The 15882-nt window shown below is 41.5% G+C and overlaps 1 protein-coding gene across 3 annotated transcripts in view; it reads right to left on the bottom strand.

Moving 5' to 3' along the window:
- Positions 1-15882, bottom strand: part of GNPTAB (N-acetylglucosamine-1-phosphate transferase subunits alpha and beta) — a 1418669-nt gene that overhangs the window by 533127 nt on the left and 869660 nt on the right. For all 3 annotated transcript variants that reach the window (XM_044087751.1, XM_044087750.1, XM_044087752.1), the window contains exon 13: positions 1396-2588. In XM_044087751.1, coding sequence (XP_043943686.1) covers positions 1396-2588 — 1193 coding nt within the window. The remainder of the gene's footprint in view (positions 1-1395; positions 2589-15882) is intronic.

The following is a 15882-nucleotide window of genomic DNA, read 5'->3' as shown; positions in this document are numbered from 1 at the left end:
CTAGAGAGGCTTTGGGAATATAGAAAATATAGGAATCAGTGCTCGATCATTATGAAAAGTGAAACTGGGAGATTAAGGATCAAATTTATTACATTTACAGAAAAGTATATTTTTGGCAGGTTAAAGTTTCATGTTGAACATACTGACCAGACAGTAGAGAATGCTGTATATCAAACACATGAGGAAATGCATAATATGTATGTGATACAGCAAATAAAAGTGTGTGTGTGTGTGTGTGTGTGTGTGTGTGTGTGTGTGTGTGTGTGTGTGTGTGTGTGTGTGCGCGTACGTGGGGACAATCAGAAGATGGGAGACATTTATAAAAATGATGACTATGTAACGCATGGCATTTCATTTGTCTTTCTAATTTTTTTTATTATTAAAAAACAGGCAGGAATTAATTCAGAAAGTTACAAATGCGCATCGTACAATGCACAGGTAAGTTGAACATCACTGCTCTTCCATTTAAATATTCATACTCATGCAAATCCCTACTAGCACAAATTCTCATTAACTGAGCTTCCATAATTATGAATCACCGAGCTGGAGCAATAAGCACTGCTCAGCTGAAGGCCATACGAACTTGTACTGGTGAATAGAGCAGGTATTAGCAAATCACACTCAGGTACACACACCACCACAGATTAAGGCACAAATATAGCTAGTTGCTAACAGTGACATATGCATATGTGTACTATGACACACAAACCTGCATACCTACCACAGGTACTACTGGGCAGGGGAGGCTTGGGCACGGGGGAAGCTAAATAGAGCACAGCTTCTGGAGGTCATGTCTCTGCTCCACCCAGCCACCCTATCCAACTGCAGAAACCAAACACAGACACACAATCCTATACACTGTACAGCCACACACACAAAAACAAAGACCATTTATCGTGAACAATTACACATTTTCTGCATTGTTCTGGAGGGCAAATTGGATAACATACGTGTGCATAACTTCAATACTATGCACGTTACGCAAGTCAGCAACACACTACCTGCTTATAGCCCTCACTAGCATAGGCCTCACTCTCCCAATACACACTACTGTACTTACATGCAGTGCCACAACATAACAGCTGCACACTGGACAACAACTTCTCTATGAAACAGGACATGAACTCATTAGCATAGCATCCCCCTAAGCTACTACCAGCACAAGAGCAACACCATTAGTTTGTTACAAAAAAAACTGATTCACGTTTTAATTAATTCTGTATAAGAGATAAGAGCTTAGCTTGTTTACATAGGATAGCTTCTTAACATATATTTAAGAAAATAACATATTTATCTACATGTGATCATCAACTCAGAAACAAACACTACTTAGTGTACTACTCTTATAAAAGATAAAGGATAATCGGGTAGGAGGGGACTCGAGAGAAAGCTTACCTCAAGAAGTTCTTGAAAATCTCTTTTCTTTTCCCATGGCAGAAAACCTTGGCTATATTGTGCATAGTGCTGTAGTCTTCGACTAAGAAATATTTTTTCTTTAACAGCTGCATCCTCATCTTGGTTTTCTTTTACTTGCATTCCCTCACTTGCTGTTTCCCTTCTCTTCAATTCCTTTAACTTGGGATTGTTCTGTAGAAGCAAATTTAGTTTCTTCTCTTGTGGTTCTATCCGTGTGTCAGCAGCATCCAAATGGCCAGGTAAAGAATAATTTGCCACCGGTTTAACAGCAAACACATGAAGTTTTCCCTCATAATTGTCATCAATTATTTTCATCACAACAGGAGTGGTTTCTGCTAATACTGATTCTGGTGGCACGTGGGACTGCCGCTGTTTCTTTATTCTGTCACCTTCCTGTTTTCCCTCTAGGAAATCTTTGTAAGTTCTATGTAGAAGTATACTTTCATTTTCATGGTGTGCTTTCACATGATCCTCTGCATTTATTTTCTTCACTTGTTGGATTTCAGGAATCTTTTCCCTTGAAGATGGACTATTTCTTGTGTCAGTCTCTTTCAGCACTAGAGTTAAGTTTTTGTAAGGCCCTAACAAGCTAGCCTTTGAGATATTGTAACCTTTTGGGGTGATATCTCCATCTTCCAGTTTTTTATTCAGATTTTGTAATACTTGCTGGATTTCATCTGGAAGAAGTGATACATTTACTTCAGGAATGATAATATTTCCGTGAATTAAGTTTGTGTTCTTTTTTTGATACTTTGGAAAGCGCTTTTGTTCTGGAACATCTTCAATGAGAACAGTTTCTTCTACAGTGGGTAATGCATATTTTACATCATTACCATCAGGCTTCTGTGACACTGTCAAGTTTGGCTTTATAGTCTCTCTAGTATCTACATCTACTGTTATCTGAACTTTAAATTCCTTATCATCATTATCTTGACAAGTGAAGTTGAACTGCAGAATGGTTGCATTTATTCCTTTATGCATGATAAGGTGTATAGTCTTCCATTTGTTGGCCACAGAACTATGGCGCACTATAAGGTTATCACTATAAGATGCATCTGTAACCTTTTTGGCAAAATCTGCAAAGCTAAAGTAGGCAAGGAATTCACCGGAGGGAATGACATAATGTGTCTTGTTTCGCTGCAAAGTCACCCTATAGAGTTGATTGAAGTGACCTGTAACAATAAAAAGTTCTGAATGAAAAAGTACATTTAAACATGTGGTATCTTTCAAATTACAAAATGAACATGTTCTCCAACATGATGGGTAGAATCACAAGTAACAACAGATATATACTTACTGTACCAGCTGACCGGTTAGAAGAGAAGGACGCAGTACTCTGCACTACTGCCAAAGAGAAGCATGCAAGCACATTTTGCCAGGCAACAAACTGAGGACAAATCAGGTGTGTGTGTGTGTGTGTGTGTGTGTGGGTGTGGGTGTGCGTGCGTGTGGGTGTGTGGGGGGATGGGGTGAGTAGCTTCATCAATACGAACATTTTTTTTCCTGATAGGATTCATTACTAATTTCAGCAGATATATTTAGCAGCTGTAATTGTTGTTACATATACTGCACTTAAACATCTTGCAGGAACAGAGGTTGTGATTTTGGTACATTAAAAAAAAAAAAAAAAAAAAAAAAGGCTGCCTACCTTTGTACAAAAGAACCTTATCTGAGTGGTCAAAGGTTAGGTATTATTTCTCCACCAATCAGAATCTGTGCACACAAATGATTCATGTCATAATGTAATGCACCAGCTACACAAGCAAGATTTTTGCTTATGAGTTAATCAGTTTTCTACTTTGCCTTAAGAACTTTTCTATAAATCAAGAAAAAAAAAAAGATGACAGGTTTTTTTTTGCACTTCTTTGCCTCTGCTGTCTGTCGATCATAGCCATTTGGCCCATTCATTCCCCATTACCATGGCAGTGGACGGCAGGGATGGGCCATCATTCAGACTGTCATCAAGGAGTGGTTTGAGATTTTCCCATTCTCCATGATTGAGTGTGCACAGCTCCTCCCTCCTGCCCTCCATTCCACCCGTCCTCCCTGGAAGAGACAAGTTGGCAAAGACTCCTCAGTCATCACTCTTTGTTCCAGACTCCTCCAGAGCCAAGGCTACTAGTCAAACCTGATCACCTACAACACAGTTGGGAATCAGTCATCTGTGCCATGCAACCAGGCTATATGCAACATTATATTATTAAACAAATGCATGCTCAGCTTATAGGGAGCTTAAACTATAGCAAATGACAAAAAGATATTTGCATGAGAATGAAGAAAAGGTATTATGTGCCCTTCAACAAGGACCGACTACTGGATCAACTAATAATGGTAAGAAAGCATCTGTTAATTGACCCTTCCTTGATGCTGCCTACAGTTGGGCTTAATCACAAGCAGTAATATAGGATGGAAGGAGTCAGAAGATCACACCTGAGTTCGGGAACATGAAATTCTCAAATTTGGTCCAACTCTCACGGGCACAATTGTCACAAAAGTGCTTGGTGAAAGTGTGCCTCAAGGATCAAATGTCCACGGCACAAATGTCTACAACACAGAAATTCTTAAATCAATGGAGACTTCTCCCATGGAGTGGGCTTTGACTGTTGTATACATCAGTGGAAGGTTGATCAATTGAGGGCAAAAGGTGCTGCAACTGGCAACCCAGCAGGAAAGTATCTACTTGATAAATGCAAACCCTTCTCTCCTTGGAACAAAGGGGATTAACATCTTTATTACCTTCCTAAACTCATACATTCTCCTCAGTTAATACATGAGTCTCTCCTCTCTCTCTGCCCTAGTTAATGCAGCTGAAAAAAAAAATGGTAGTTATGTACTTACCACAATGATGAAGCCTTTCATCCACGTTTGCCTGATACAACTGATGCATCTTCAGGGTGCATGTCAGATCCAAACTGGCAAAAATACTACTCTCCGGCCTCAAGCTCTTTAATCTTTATATCCCTTGATGCACTTCTGCGTGAAGCTAAGTTAGATCAAGTTTCTTGCCAATGAATAAAACATTTTTCCTAAGATAAATGAGCTACAGGAGGAGGAGTCACACTGTCCTTCAGGTCCTTCAAATGGCAGTTTGGAAGGGAAAGCTGGGAGTGATGTTTTATCAGATGGATGTGCAGGAAATGATCCAGTGTTATGTTAAGTACACAACTATTGCTTCCTATTTTATTATTTATTTTTATTTTACATTTGTTGACCGGGCTAGTCTAACTGGATATATGTCCATTTTCAGTAGAGGCCCGGGGAGATGAGCTCCGAGGAAACAAACAAAATCACATATACACAAATTAATGTATACAATGAACATTGCAGGTGCAGTACAGAGAATAATCAAAGAGGTCATTCGTTCATAACACAGTGCAAAATATACAAATACAATTAGTACAATACAAAATGTAATTGCAATACATCATAAAGAAAAGATGGCAGCTGAATTATACAATATATTAGTATACAAGTAGTCATAAAGAAAAAGTAGGAACTGAAATTATACAATATATTAGTAAAAGTAGTCTCCTTAATGAGATTCTGAAGATGTAAGTAATAGTATAGAAGGACAAGGTAAGTTGTTATTAAGAAAAGGAACTTGATTACTGAGAAGAGGAGGGTAGGTTGAACCAAGTAAGAAGAGCTAGTTGATCAGTCAGGTTTAGTACAAGGGCACAACCAGTGTGTTCTGAGGAAAAGTTTCAATTTGGTTTTAAAGAGTGATATAGAGGGAAGAGAGGAAAGTTAGTTAGGAAGAAGGTTCCAGGATTTTCCAACAGTATTAGAGAAAATAGAGTCCCCAGCCCTGTTGTTTGATTTACAAATATTTACAAGAAGTTTTTGTGATGATCGTAAGGTCTTTAGATTGTTGTAGGGGGTAATGAGGGTAGATAGTATAGGGGTATTGGTAAGGTTGGTAAAGGGTTTTATGGGTAATGGTCAGTTGGTGGAATTTAAGCTGATTTTGTAATTCAAGCCATCCTGGCTGCTTTAGATTAAAACAATGGTGGGTTCTGAAAGGGTTACCTGTAGCAAATCTGGCTATGTTATTGTAGGAGTTTTCCATTTTATTAAGGTTGTTTTTAGAGAGATTAGTATATATGGGTGAGGCATAGAAGAGAGAAGAAATTAGATGGGTGTGAGCAATAGTTATCCTGTAGAGAAAGCATAGTTTTCTATTAACAGATTTTAGAGTATTGTTAATATGGGTGTCGAAGTTAAGATTGTTATCTATGGTGATACCTAGTAGTTTGGTAGTTGGATCTGGGGATATGAGAGTACCATTATTGGATATTACTGTGAAGTCTATTGGGGGGACTTACAAGTAGGAGTAAAAAGGAGGAGTTTAGTTTTTTTGGGGGTTCAGAAGGAGACAGCGCTGTGTAAACCATTGTTCAGCTGTGTTAAACACATTTTGGGTAAGGGAGTGAAGTTCAGATATAGATGTGGCTGAGCATATAAGTGTGGAATCATCTGCATATTGTACGTATGTAGCTTGGGGGATTGCTAGGTGAAGGTCGTTGATAAATATAGAAAACAGGAGAGGTCCTAATATGGACCCCTGAGGAACACCAATGTTAACGGGCAGATAGGTAGATAGAATGCTATGCCAAAGTACAGCCTGTTGTCTGGTATCTAAGTAGGACTGGAACCATTTTATACCTAGTGCATCTAGGGACAGGGATTTGAGGATATTTATAAGTATCTGGTGATTTACCATATCAAATGCCTTAGACAGATCTATAAACAGTGCAGAGGAAAGCATATTGAGGTTACGGTTTTTGTTAATACAGTCAGTAAAGGAAAGGAGGGCAGTAGTAGTGCTGTGGGAAGGTCTGAAACCATGTTGAGAGTTTGAAAGTAAGTTATTTTGGATTAAGTGGTCTAGCAATTGTCTGTGGATGCATTTTTCCATGATCTTTGCTAAGGGAGAATGTAGGGCTATGGGACGGTAATTGGAGAGTTCAGTAGAGTTCCCACCCTTGTGAAGGGGGATAATATGGTATACTTTCCAGATTTTAGGGATGTGTCCTTCACTGATGGTTCTATTGATGAGAATGGAAATGAGATAGGCAATGGATTTGGCTGCCTTTAGGAGTGCACTGTTTCAGTTTTTGGATAAGGGTAAGAATATATGTTGGTGGGACTGGTTGGAAGAGAAATGGAGGGGATGGGTTAGAGTTGGAGTTGGATATAGTTAAGTTCTGAGTAGATAACTGACTGGCAAGAGTTTGAATGGCCTCAGTGAAAAAGGTATTAAAGGCATTAGCAGTCTGCTTGGGATTCTCCTGGTCTGTGCCTTGTGGGTTTGGTGTGATGGATTGACCTGGGTGTAATAATTGATTAATACTCGCCCAGAACTTTTTTGGTTTATTATGGTGAGTCTGCTGGAATTAATACATTCTCTGTGATCGGACTGATGGGACAGAATCCTTAGCAACAAGAATACCTGAGTGGTATCTTGGCAGGAGACCCTTGAGGACAGAGGCTCCGAATGAAGGCCCAGACCTTAGACACACCATCCAATTTGTAATCTTTGGCAAAACTGCGGACTGTAGACTGGGTTGCCACAGCACAGATTTCATCAGCTGAGGAATGTTTAAAGAAGTCTGAAGAAATGGCAACAGTCCCTATGGAATGAGCCTTTGGTCTCTATGATAAGGGATGGCTCTGTGTACAATAAACAAAGGAAATACATTCAAGATAGCCACTTGCACAAAGTGACACTGGAGATAACAAGCCTGCTGGCTGCAAAGGACACAAAAAGCTGAGTCTATTTATAGAGAACTAAATGGTTTAGGAAAATGTCACCTAATATAAATATATCTAAGGTGTGTAGAAAGCATTCCCCTTTGCTGGAGTGGTTTGGAAAAATACTTTTAGATGAATAGGTTGCTTCAAATTTGTATCTAATGCCATCTCAGGGAGGAAGGATGGGTGTTCCGTATGTAGGAAAATGGGAGTCCTTATAAAAAAACTAAGTATGGAAAAGTTGAGGTCAGGGCCTATAACTCTAGTATTCTTCCAGCTGAAGTTACTGCAACTAGAACTAAGGTCTTCCATAAAAGCAATTTCAATGAAGTGGAAATGATTGTTCAAAAGGGTGTTTTGTTAGATACTCCAGTGCAAAATTAAGGTCCCATGGGGGCTCTGATTCTCTGAATGGAGGACGGAGAAGAAAGGTTGTCTTAAGAAAGGCTCTACAAAGCTTGCAAGAAGCAAAATAAGTAGAGTCACATCTGCTATGAAAGTTGGAGATTGCCAATAACTGTACCTTAATGGTGGAGTGACTAGACCCCAAGTCATATATGCTGGTGAGAAAGCGCAAACGTATCAGGGACAAAAGCACTGGGGAGGATGGTCAAGACCATGTACAACTGCTCAAAGTACAAAACATTTCCATTTGCTAAAATAAACCCAACTTGCAGATTTTTTTCCAAGACACAGACAGGACACAAAAAGCATCATGAGTCCAGGTGTCATTGGCCATCATGGGAATTGGAGAAATGAGGCAGTTATCTTGAAGATGTGTACATCCAGATATAATCTGAACATTTATGCACACTGATTAAAGTATGCACTGTGTAAATGCAGTTTGTACACGCTTTCCATGTGTAATCTTGATAGTCTCTAAAAACATCTGAGGAGATTTTCTCCCCAGAACTGTTAATCACATACACATGCACACACACAAAAATGTTGAAGGCACAAGTCAAAAATATGTATATAACTATTAATCTAAACAGAATCAACGATTTGTATAAATATACTTTTTATATATCCTAAAGACAGGCAACAGCAGGCCAAAGCCTATGCATTGCTAAAGCGTAGGAAATGTGCTAAGAGACACAAAAATGATAAATAACCTAAATTACAACTATTAGATAAAAAGAAGACGACACTATTTTGAAAATATTTTGCAAATGTTTACAAAAGAACTACTTAGCTTGTGACAAGCAAGACCATGTCTGAATACTTAGTTTTGTGACAAGAGAGACCATGTGCAAATGCTTTTACAACAAATGAGATATGAGGTAGCTTTAGCACACGGTACGTCATAGTTGGTAAAATTAAGGAGCTCAAGGGTGCAGCACTAGTTTTGTTGGCTCAGATCTGACTAGTGGCTTGAGGATTCAGTCAGACTGTAAGAACAGGATGAACAGGATATGATATCTTTCTGAGAAAGCAGGGGGTCATCCTGAGGTAACCCTGTCTTTATGAAACACCAGACTGAATTCCCATTACATGTTGCTTGAAATTCAAAGATGTGTAAAGTGGAAGTGACAGCCACCAGGAAAAGAAATTTCCAATAAATGAACACCATGGAGATGCAGCAAGCCGAAATAGTGGATGGACAAAACAGTCTACCATAAAGCTAAAATCCCACGGAGGGCATAGATTCCTCAATGCAGAAAAGAAATGCAGGAATCGTTCAAAGAACTGCTTGATCAGCCTAGGCTACTCTGCTCAACAAGGTCACATATGGCAGAAATAGCTGACACATGTATCTCAACCACAGAGTAACAGACACTCAGTTTATACATACGTCTGAAATATGTCAAAATCTCCTGCAGTGACTGACCGGGGCAGTGCAGGGTCCCCCCTGCAACAAATGTAAGAATGGTTTTCACTTGGAAGCATAAGCTTCTGAAGTAGAGAGCTCCCTGGCAGCTTCAATCATTTCTAGGACTCCCACTGTCAAGTCAGGTGGAAGAAAAAGGGGTCTACATCAGGAGCTCATTGCCTCTCCAAATACGGGAAACACTCACGTTAGGAACAGGATAGAGACCTCTGTCAGAAATCACTCCCTTCCTGACCATCATGAGATGCTGGCAAATACTTCTGGTCTTTCTTTCCTGAACTTCATTATAAACAGATGGAATAACAGGAACGGGAAGAAGAATATACTTATTAACCTCATGTGCCATGATACAGAGACAGCTTCTACCCCCTCTTGCCATGTTGAACTGAGTAGAATAGTGCGAGGATCACATTTAACTCAGTGGCAAAGTAGTCTACTTCCAAACAGCCCTATTTTTGGAACACCTTGATCAGTCACTGCCTCAGTATCTTGAGCTCTATGACAGAAATGGAGACCCAGTGTCGACAGACTATCTCTCTGGGGATAACTGCTGACAGAAAAACATCCCTTGTTTAAGATTCCATGTCAGATAAGAGCTGACTTTTCTGCATAGAAAATATGACCTCATGCCAGCTTGCTTCTTTAAGTATCAGAAGAATGACTGGTTATATGATTGGACAAACAGAGGACCTAAAAACAGCTATTCCATCAAGGCCTTCAGGGTCAGGAGTACTGTGCCCCAACATGCACCCAAAGTATCCGCCAAGATAGGAGATGACTTTAGCTGTGGAAGGGGAAGACAAACAAGCAGACTGATGAGTAGTGACCACCACTTTAGGACATAGCAACAAAGGTCAAACACGGACAGCAGCTCTGTGACAGCATAATGGCTCTGTAGCCACTACACCTTACAATTCACTGCAACATAAAAGTTTAGAATCTGCACTGCATCCGAACCAAAGCACCAAATATCATTACTTTCCGAGGGTTTCATTTCACCTTGAGTTGTAACTGCTTGTTTCTCTTCTGTTTGAGCATGGAAGCTAAATGAACTGCTTCACCGCAGCTTTTTCTCTCTGTAAGGGTCAGAGATGTGTGTGGAATCAAATTAATAGCTGAACTACAACTACATTTCTTTTACCAAGACCTCAACAACTAGCAACAGGCTTAGAGTAAGAAAAAGAAACCCTAAATTGATTTACTGCAGCAAACATAGTATTATCCCAGCCTCCATCACTGACCTAAGCCTGTAAAGTTATCAAGGGTACTACTGGACTTGTAGAGCAAGTTAACTGCTGGATGCACCTGGAAATTCTTGATGATCAAGAACTTTTTTTCAAAGAACCAGACGTAAATTAGGCAGTGTTTCACAGAATTAATCCATTTCTTAGAACTGATACTGCAATTGTGCTTTCAGTAAAATTATGCTTACCAAGACTTCTGATACTGTAATGCTGCTGTGTAAAATGTCCAACCAACTACTCAAACCTACAAGCACTTACAACAACAGAAATGCAGTGTGTGGTTTACACTCCTTCTCTACTAATCACTGTAATTCTCTCATTAAAGTAAACTGGATGCCCATCACTTCTACAACTTTCTACCATCAAAATAGCTTTGCTTTCAAACTGCTACACAGGAAAAAATCTCTCTACCTACCTTGCCATTGACCCTAACACAAATCTAAAAGGATATTAAGATCACTGAAACAAAAACTACTGCATGTGACTAAAACACTCTCAGAAATAGATAGGGGCCTTAACTCTTTCCTCCAACACAAATAGAACAAACTTCTATTAAACAGAAAAAAGGTATGCCAAAATTTAAGTATTTCCAAATGCTATTTTAAGTATAAGGGAACATCTTATCCAAACTTAAATATATCCAAACAATATCAAGTATAAAGGAATAACTGACCTGCATGTAGTCATCTTGGAGATACTTCTGAAATAATTATTCACTTACCTGTACAACAGTAACCGCTGTCTCTATAGATGGTCTTTCTCATTTCCTTGTTACACTGTCTGCATAGTGTACCATTCCTCTTTCTTACTTCCTTCAAGCAACCTTCAGTGTCTACTCTTTTGAAAAGTAATTTCACCCCCACTGCTGCCTTCACTTTGGTCTCTTCAAATTGACCTTCAAGAGGACTCCAAGCAAGACTTCACTGCTCATACTAATCCCTCCAATCAAGTATAAATATTTCTGGCACCTAAGGATATATTATGTTCTCAAATGCCAAGTTTCAAATTAATACATGATCAAGCACCTCCCTTCAGTGAGAACATTGACATAAGCCACCTACATCACTGTTCACGGTGCTTTCTCTTGGTACAGCTAATCTTGTTATTTAAATGTTTAAGTAAAGCAACTGCAAACTATATTTGACTATGTAGCATTCATACCTCTCAACTGTCCATATTTTCTCAGAATGTCCAAATTTTTGCCTCACATTTTTATTCTGTTATTCATAAAATGTGTGTTTTTCTGACAAATTATTAAAGACTGAAGTCACTAAATAATGAAGGACGAGTTTCAGACCTCATATCCTTCAGAAAATGCATGTTAACACAGATCGTTTTATTCTAGCAACTGTCCAAGTTTATAAGAGCAACATTTACAATTTGTCCCTATTCTAGGGCCTTTGTCCATATTTCTTGTGCTAAGAGGTTGAGATGTATGGTGGCATTTGTTTTATAATTGCATTTTATTTTAATGCAACATAAGTTTTTCTATTAAGGAAGTTTTTCCTCTCAGTCTCCTTCTGTAAATGGGCCCCCCTCCCAGCAAGGCTAGCTGGTAAACAATGCTACACACACACACACACACACACACACACACACACATATATATATATATATATATATATATATATATATATATGTGTGTGTGTGTGTGTGTGCATGTGTATGGTTCAACTTCATAATCACGAAATAATGAAATCTCGAATTTCAGTATTTTGTGACCATAAAATCGAAACCTGCAAATACTGAACCTTCACAATCCCGAAACTTCAAATCCTGAACACACAGCTTGCATCACATATAAACCACAACACCCACACTACAAAAAAAGAAGTTATGTACTCACCATAACGTTCCATCTGAGTAGGTAACTTCATTTGTCTGCAACCTGTGGGTATCGGATCCAATTCAGATCCGAGCCGGCAGCTTTCCAAGCTAAAAGGTCCGAGCTCCAAGCTCCTCCCCCTACCCATAATGCCCTGCCATCTCCCTCTAACCCTCAGATCGAGTTTGCCAGAAAAAAAGGCAATAAATATTCTATAACCTAGGAAAAGGATTACAATACGTTCCAGTGATGTCAAGTGAACAAAGACATATCCTGATCTGTTGGTAATGAACTAAGGGTCCGGGGGATGGAGGGAGGGTCGGTTGCAGACAAATGAAGTTACCTACTCAGATGGAACATTATGGTGAGTGCATAACTTCTTTATTTGAAGTAGTTAACTTCATTTGCTCAGCAACCTGTGGGACAGCTACCAGTAACTTGGGAGGCCCTTATGGAAGGATATTCTGGAGCACTGCGGAGCCAAATGATGCACATTCTCTGGATATTAAATCCAGTTTATAGTGTGTAATAAAAGTATGAGAGGAAGCCCAAGTAGCTGCTGAACAAATGTCGTCCAAAGAAACCCTTGACCAGAAAGCAGCAGAAGTAGCCATAGATCGGGCAGAATGGGCTCGCACTCTCAGGGGCTCAGGACAACCAGAACTTTTGTATGCTAGGAGAATGCACTGGGAAATCCATCTGGCTAAGGTTACTTTAGTGACTGGCTTCCCCAGACAGGATTTTGCAAGGGAAACAAAAAGTTGATCAGATGTTCGAAGATCTGCTGTTCTGTTTAAGTAAAAACATAACTGTCTGTGAACATCCAGACAATGAAGTCTGTATTCTCCTTTGTTTTGGAAATTTGGAAAGAAGACAGGTAGATTGATGGACTGGTTTATGTTGGCTTCTGAAGACACTTTGGGCAGAAAAGAGGGATTAGTCCTGAGGGAGACGCTGTCTTTATGAAAGATGATGTATGGAGGTTTGCTGCAAAGAGCGTGAAGCTCCGATATTCTTCTAAGAAGTAATGGCAATCAGGAAGGAAGTCTTCAAAGATATATATTTTAAGTCGACTGAAGCCACGGGTTCAAACGGAGGCCCAGTCAGAGCTTGAAGAACTAGGGTAAGATCCCATGGAGGCACTGCATCTTTAATAGGGGGTCTTAACAAAAAAGTTCCTTTCATGAATGTTTTGCAAATCTTGGAGGACGCCAGGGGCCCTGAACTGTTTCCAATATGGTAGTGGGAAATAGCTGCTAACTGAACTTTAATAGTAGAAGCACTAGCTCCTTGATCAAAGGTGTGATAGAGAAAGTCTAGAACTGCTGGACGAGAGCCGTGAAGGGGTCCAAGTTCCTATGCACCACCCAGACAGAGAAACGTTTCCATTTACTCTTGTAGATTTTCCTGGTAGACGGTTTATGGGCGGCCACCAGGATGGCTTTAACAGAGGAAGATATACCGGGAGTCCTAACCATTAGGGGAACTGGATCAACCAAGCTGAGAGCTTGAGGTAGTCCAGGTCGGGGGTCTTCAATCCTAAAGGATGAGAGATCAGATCCGGATTGGGATCTAAGATCCAGGGAGGATGTACTAGGTGAGACCACAGGTAAGGGAACCAGGTTTGACGAGACCAGAATGGGGCTATGAGGATAACTCTGCTCCCCAACCGAAGAGCTTTCTGCAAGAATTTTGTCATCAATGGAAAAGGAGGTTAAGCATACAGAAGACCGGATGGCCAAGCATGAACTAGAGAGTCTCTGGGGGCTTCCCCTGGTGGGGGAATCAGAGCGAAGAACTCGCTGCACTTTGTGTTCGAAGGCGAGGCGAAGAGATCGCAGCAAGGTTGACCCCACTGGAGGAAGATTTGTTCCGCTACTGCTGGATTCAGAGACCACTCGTAAGGTGAGAGGATCGTCCAACTCAACCTGTCCGCCAAGATGTTTGACCGACCCGGGATGTGCGTTGCTATGTGAAAGCGGTTGGTGGATATCGCCCATTCCCATACTCTCATGGCCTCCCTGCAAAGTGGATAGGATCTGATTCCCCCCTGTTTATGTACCAGACTACCGACATGCTGTCTGTTTGAAGTGCAATAGTTCCTAGAGGAAGAATGGGATGGAGAGCCTGTAATGCTAGAAGCACCGCCCTCATCTCCAGGACATTGATATGCAGTGAGGTCTCTGTGAAAGTCCACGTGCCTTGGACGGATCTGCCCATGCAATGCCCCCCCACCCGAGGAGAGATGCGTCCGTGGTCACCGTGACTTGGGGAGGGGGTAAAACAAAAGGGCGGTCTTCTCGAAGATCTTTGGAGCAGAGCCACCAAAGAAGCGACTCCCTGCAAATCCTGCTGAGGGGAATAGGAGTAGACAGGGGGTGAAAGAGAATGGACCATTGAACTTATAATGTCCACTGAAGGATTCTCATCTTCAGGCAAGCGAAGGGCGACAGACTGAACGCCGCTGCCATGGATCCCAGGGCCCTCAGGACTAGTTCCGCTGGGGGAGCTGACGACTGTAAGAGGTGTAGGATGTGAAGGCTTAGACTGCGAAGTCTGTCCGCTGTTAGAAAGACTCTGGATTGAGTACTGTCTATCCTGGCCCCTATGAAGTCCAAAATTTGAGTAGGTTGAAGACAGGATTTCTGGTGGTTTATTGTGATCCCTAGGTGAAGGGCTAGGTGTAAAAAGTAGTCCCTGCCTGAGCAGAGTTGATGCCTGGTGGGGCGGTTAGGAGCCAGTCATCCAGGTACGGAAAGACCTGTATTCCCTGAAGCCTCAGTTGGGCCCCTACAACTGCCATGACCTTGGTGAACACCCTGGGGGCTGTGGTGAGACTGAAGGGTAGGACCCTGAACTGATAATGGCTGGCTCCCAGCTGAAAGTGGAGGAACCTTCTGGATCATCTGTCCATCAGAATGTGGTAGTACGCATCCTTGAGGTCTATCGAGCACATCCAGTCGTTCTCCTGCAAAAGACGGAGAATGGATTGAATAGTGACCATCCGTAATTTTTCTTTGGCAACTGACAGGTTTCAGTGTTGACAGGTCGAGAATGGGTCATAAGTCCCCCGTCTTTTTTGGCACTAAAAAGAACCTGGAGTAAAAGCCTGATCCGGATTGTTCTGGGGGGACGCGCTGGAGAGCTCCTTTTCTTAGCAGCCCTCGAATTTCTGATGCTGCTGCCTCCCTCTGATCGGGTGGAATATCGGGGAGTTTTGTTGATCGGGAAGGGTGGGATAGGAAAGGAATTGAATAGCCTCTGGATATGATTCGGAGCACCCAGCAATCTGCTGTAATGGACTCCCATTTCGTTAAGTATTCCGAGAAGCGCCCCCCCCCTCCCTGACTGCCTCCAGAGAGGAGCAGTTGGGCAGCCCCTCAGGGCTGCTGCTCGGGTCGATCCGAAAAAGGTTCTCTCGACCCAAAGTTCTTCGGACCCCCTCTGCCCCTGGGCTGGCGTCCACCCTGTCCTCCTCTGCCTCTGAAGGACGAGGGATCTGGAGCAAAACGGGATTGTTGAGCTTTCCGGAACCACATCATCTTCTGTCCTCTTTGGTTCCTGGAGTAGGACCTCTGAGGAGCCGAGAAGCGGATCCCAAAGGCAGACGTCTTCCCGTCTTTTTCGCTCTGGAGGAGCATATCGCAGACGGTTTTGCCAAAGAGCGTAGAACCGTCAAAAGGGGCATTCGCGAAGGATGCCTTGAAGGGTTCCGCAAAATCGCAGAGACGGAGCCAGGCCTGTCTACATAAGACGACGCCCGTTCCGCTAGCTCTAGCCGCTCCCTCCGTAGCATGGGAGAGAAGCTTTAT

Source organism: Protopterus annectens, chromosome 11.part0 (genome assembly GCF_019279795.1).
Source record: "Protopterus annectens isolate FY-2018-M chromosome 11.part0, PAN1.0, whole genome shotgun sequence".
In the NCBI taxonomy this organism is placed as follows: domain Eukaryota; kingdom Metazoa; phylum Chordata; order Ceratodontiformes; family Protopteridae; genus Protopterus; species Protopterus annectens.
Note: the sequence above shows the minus strand (reverse complement) of the source record. Positions and strands in the feature narration are given on the sequence as shown.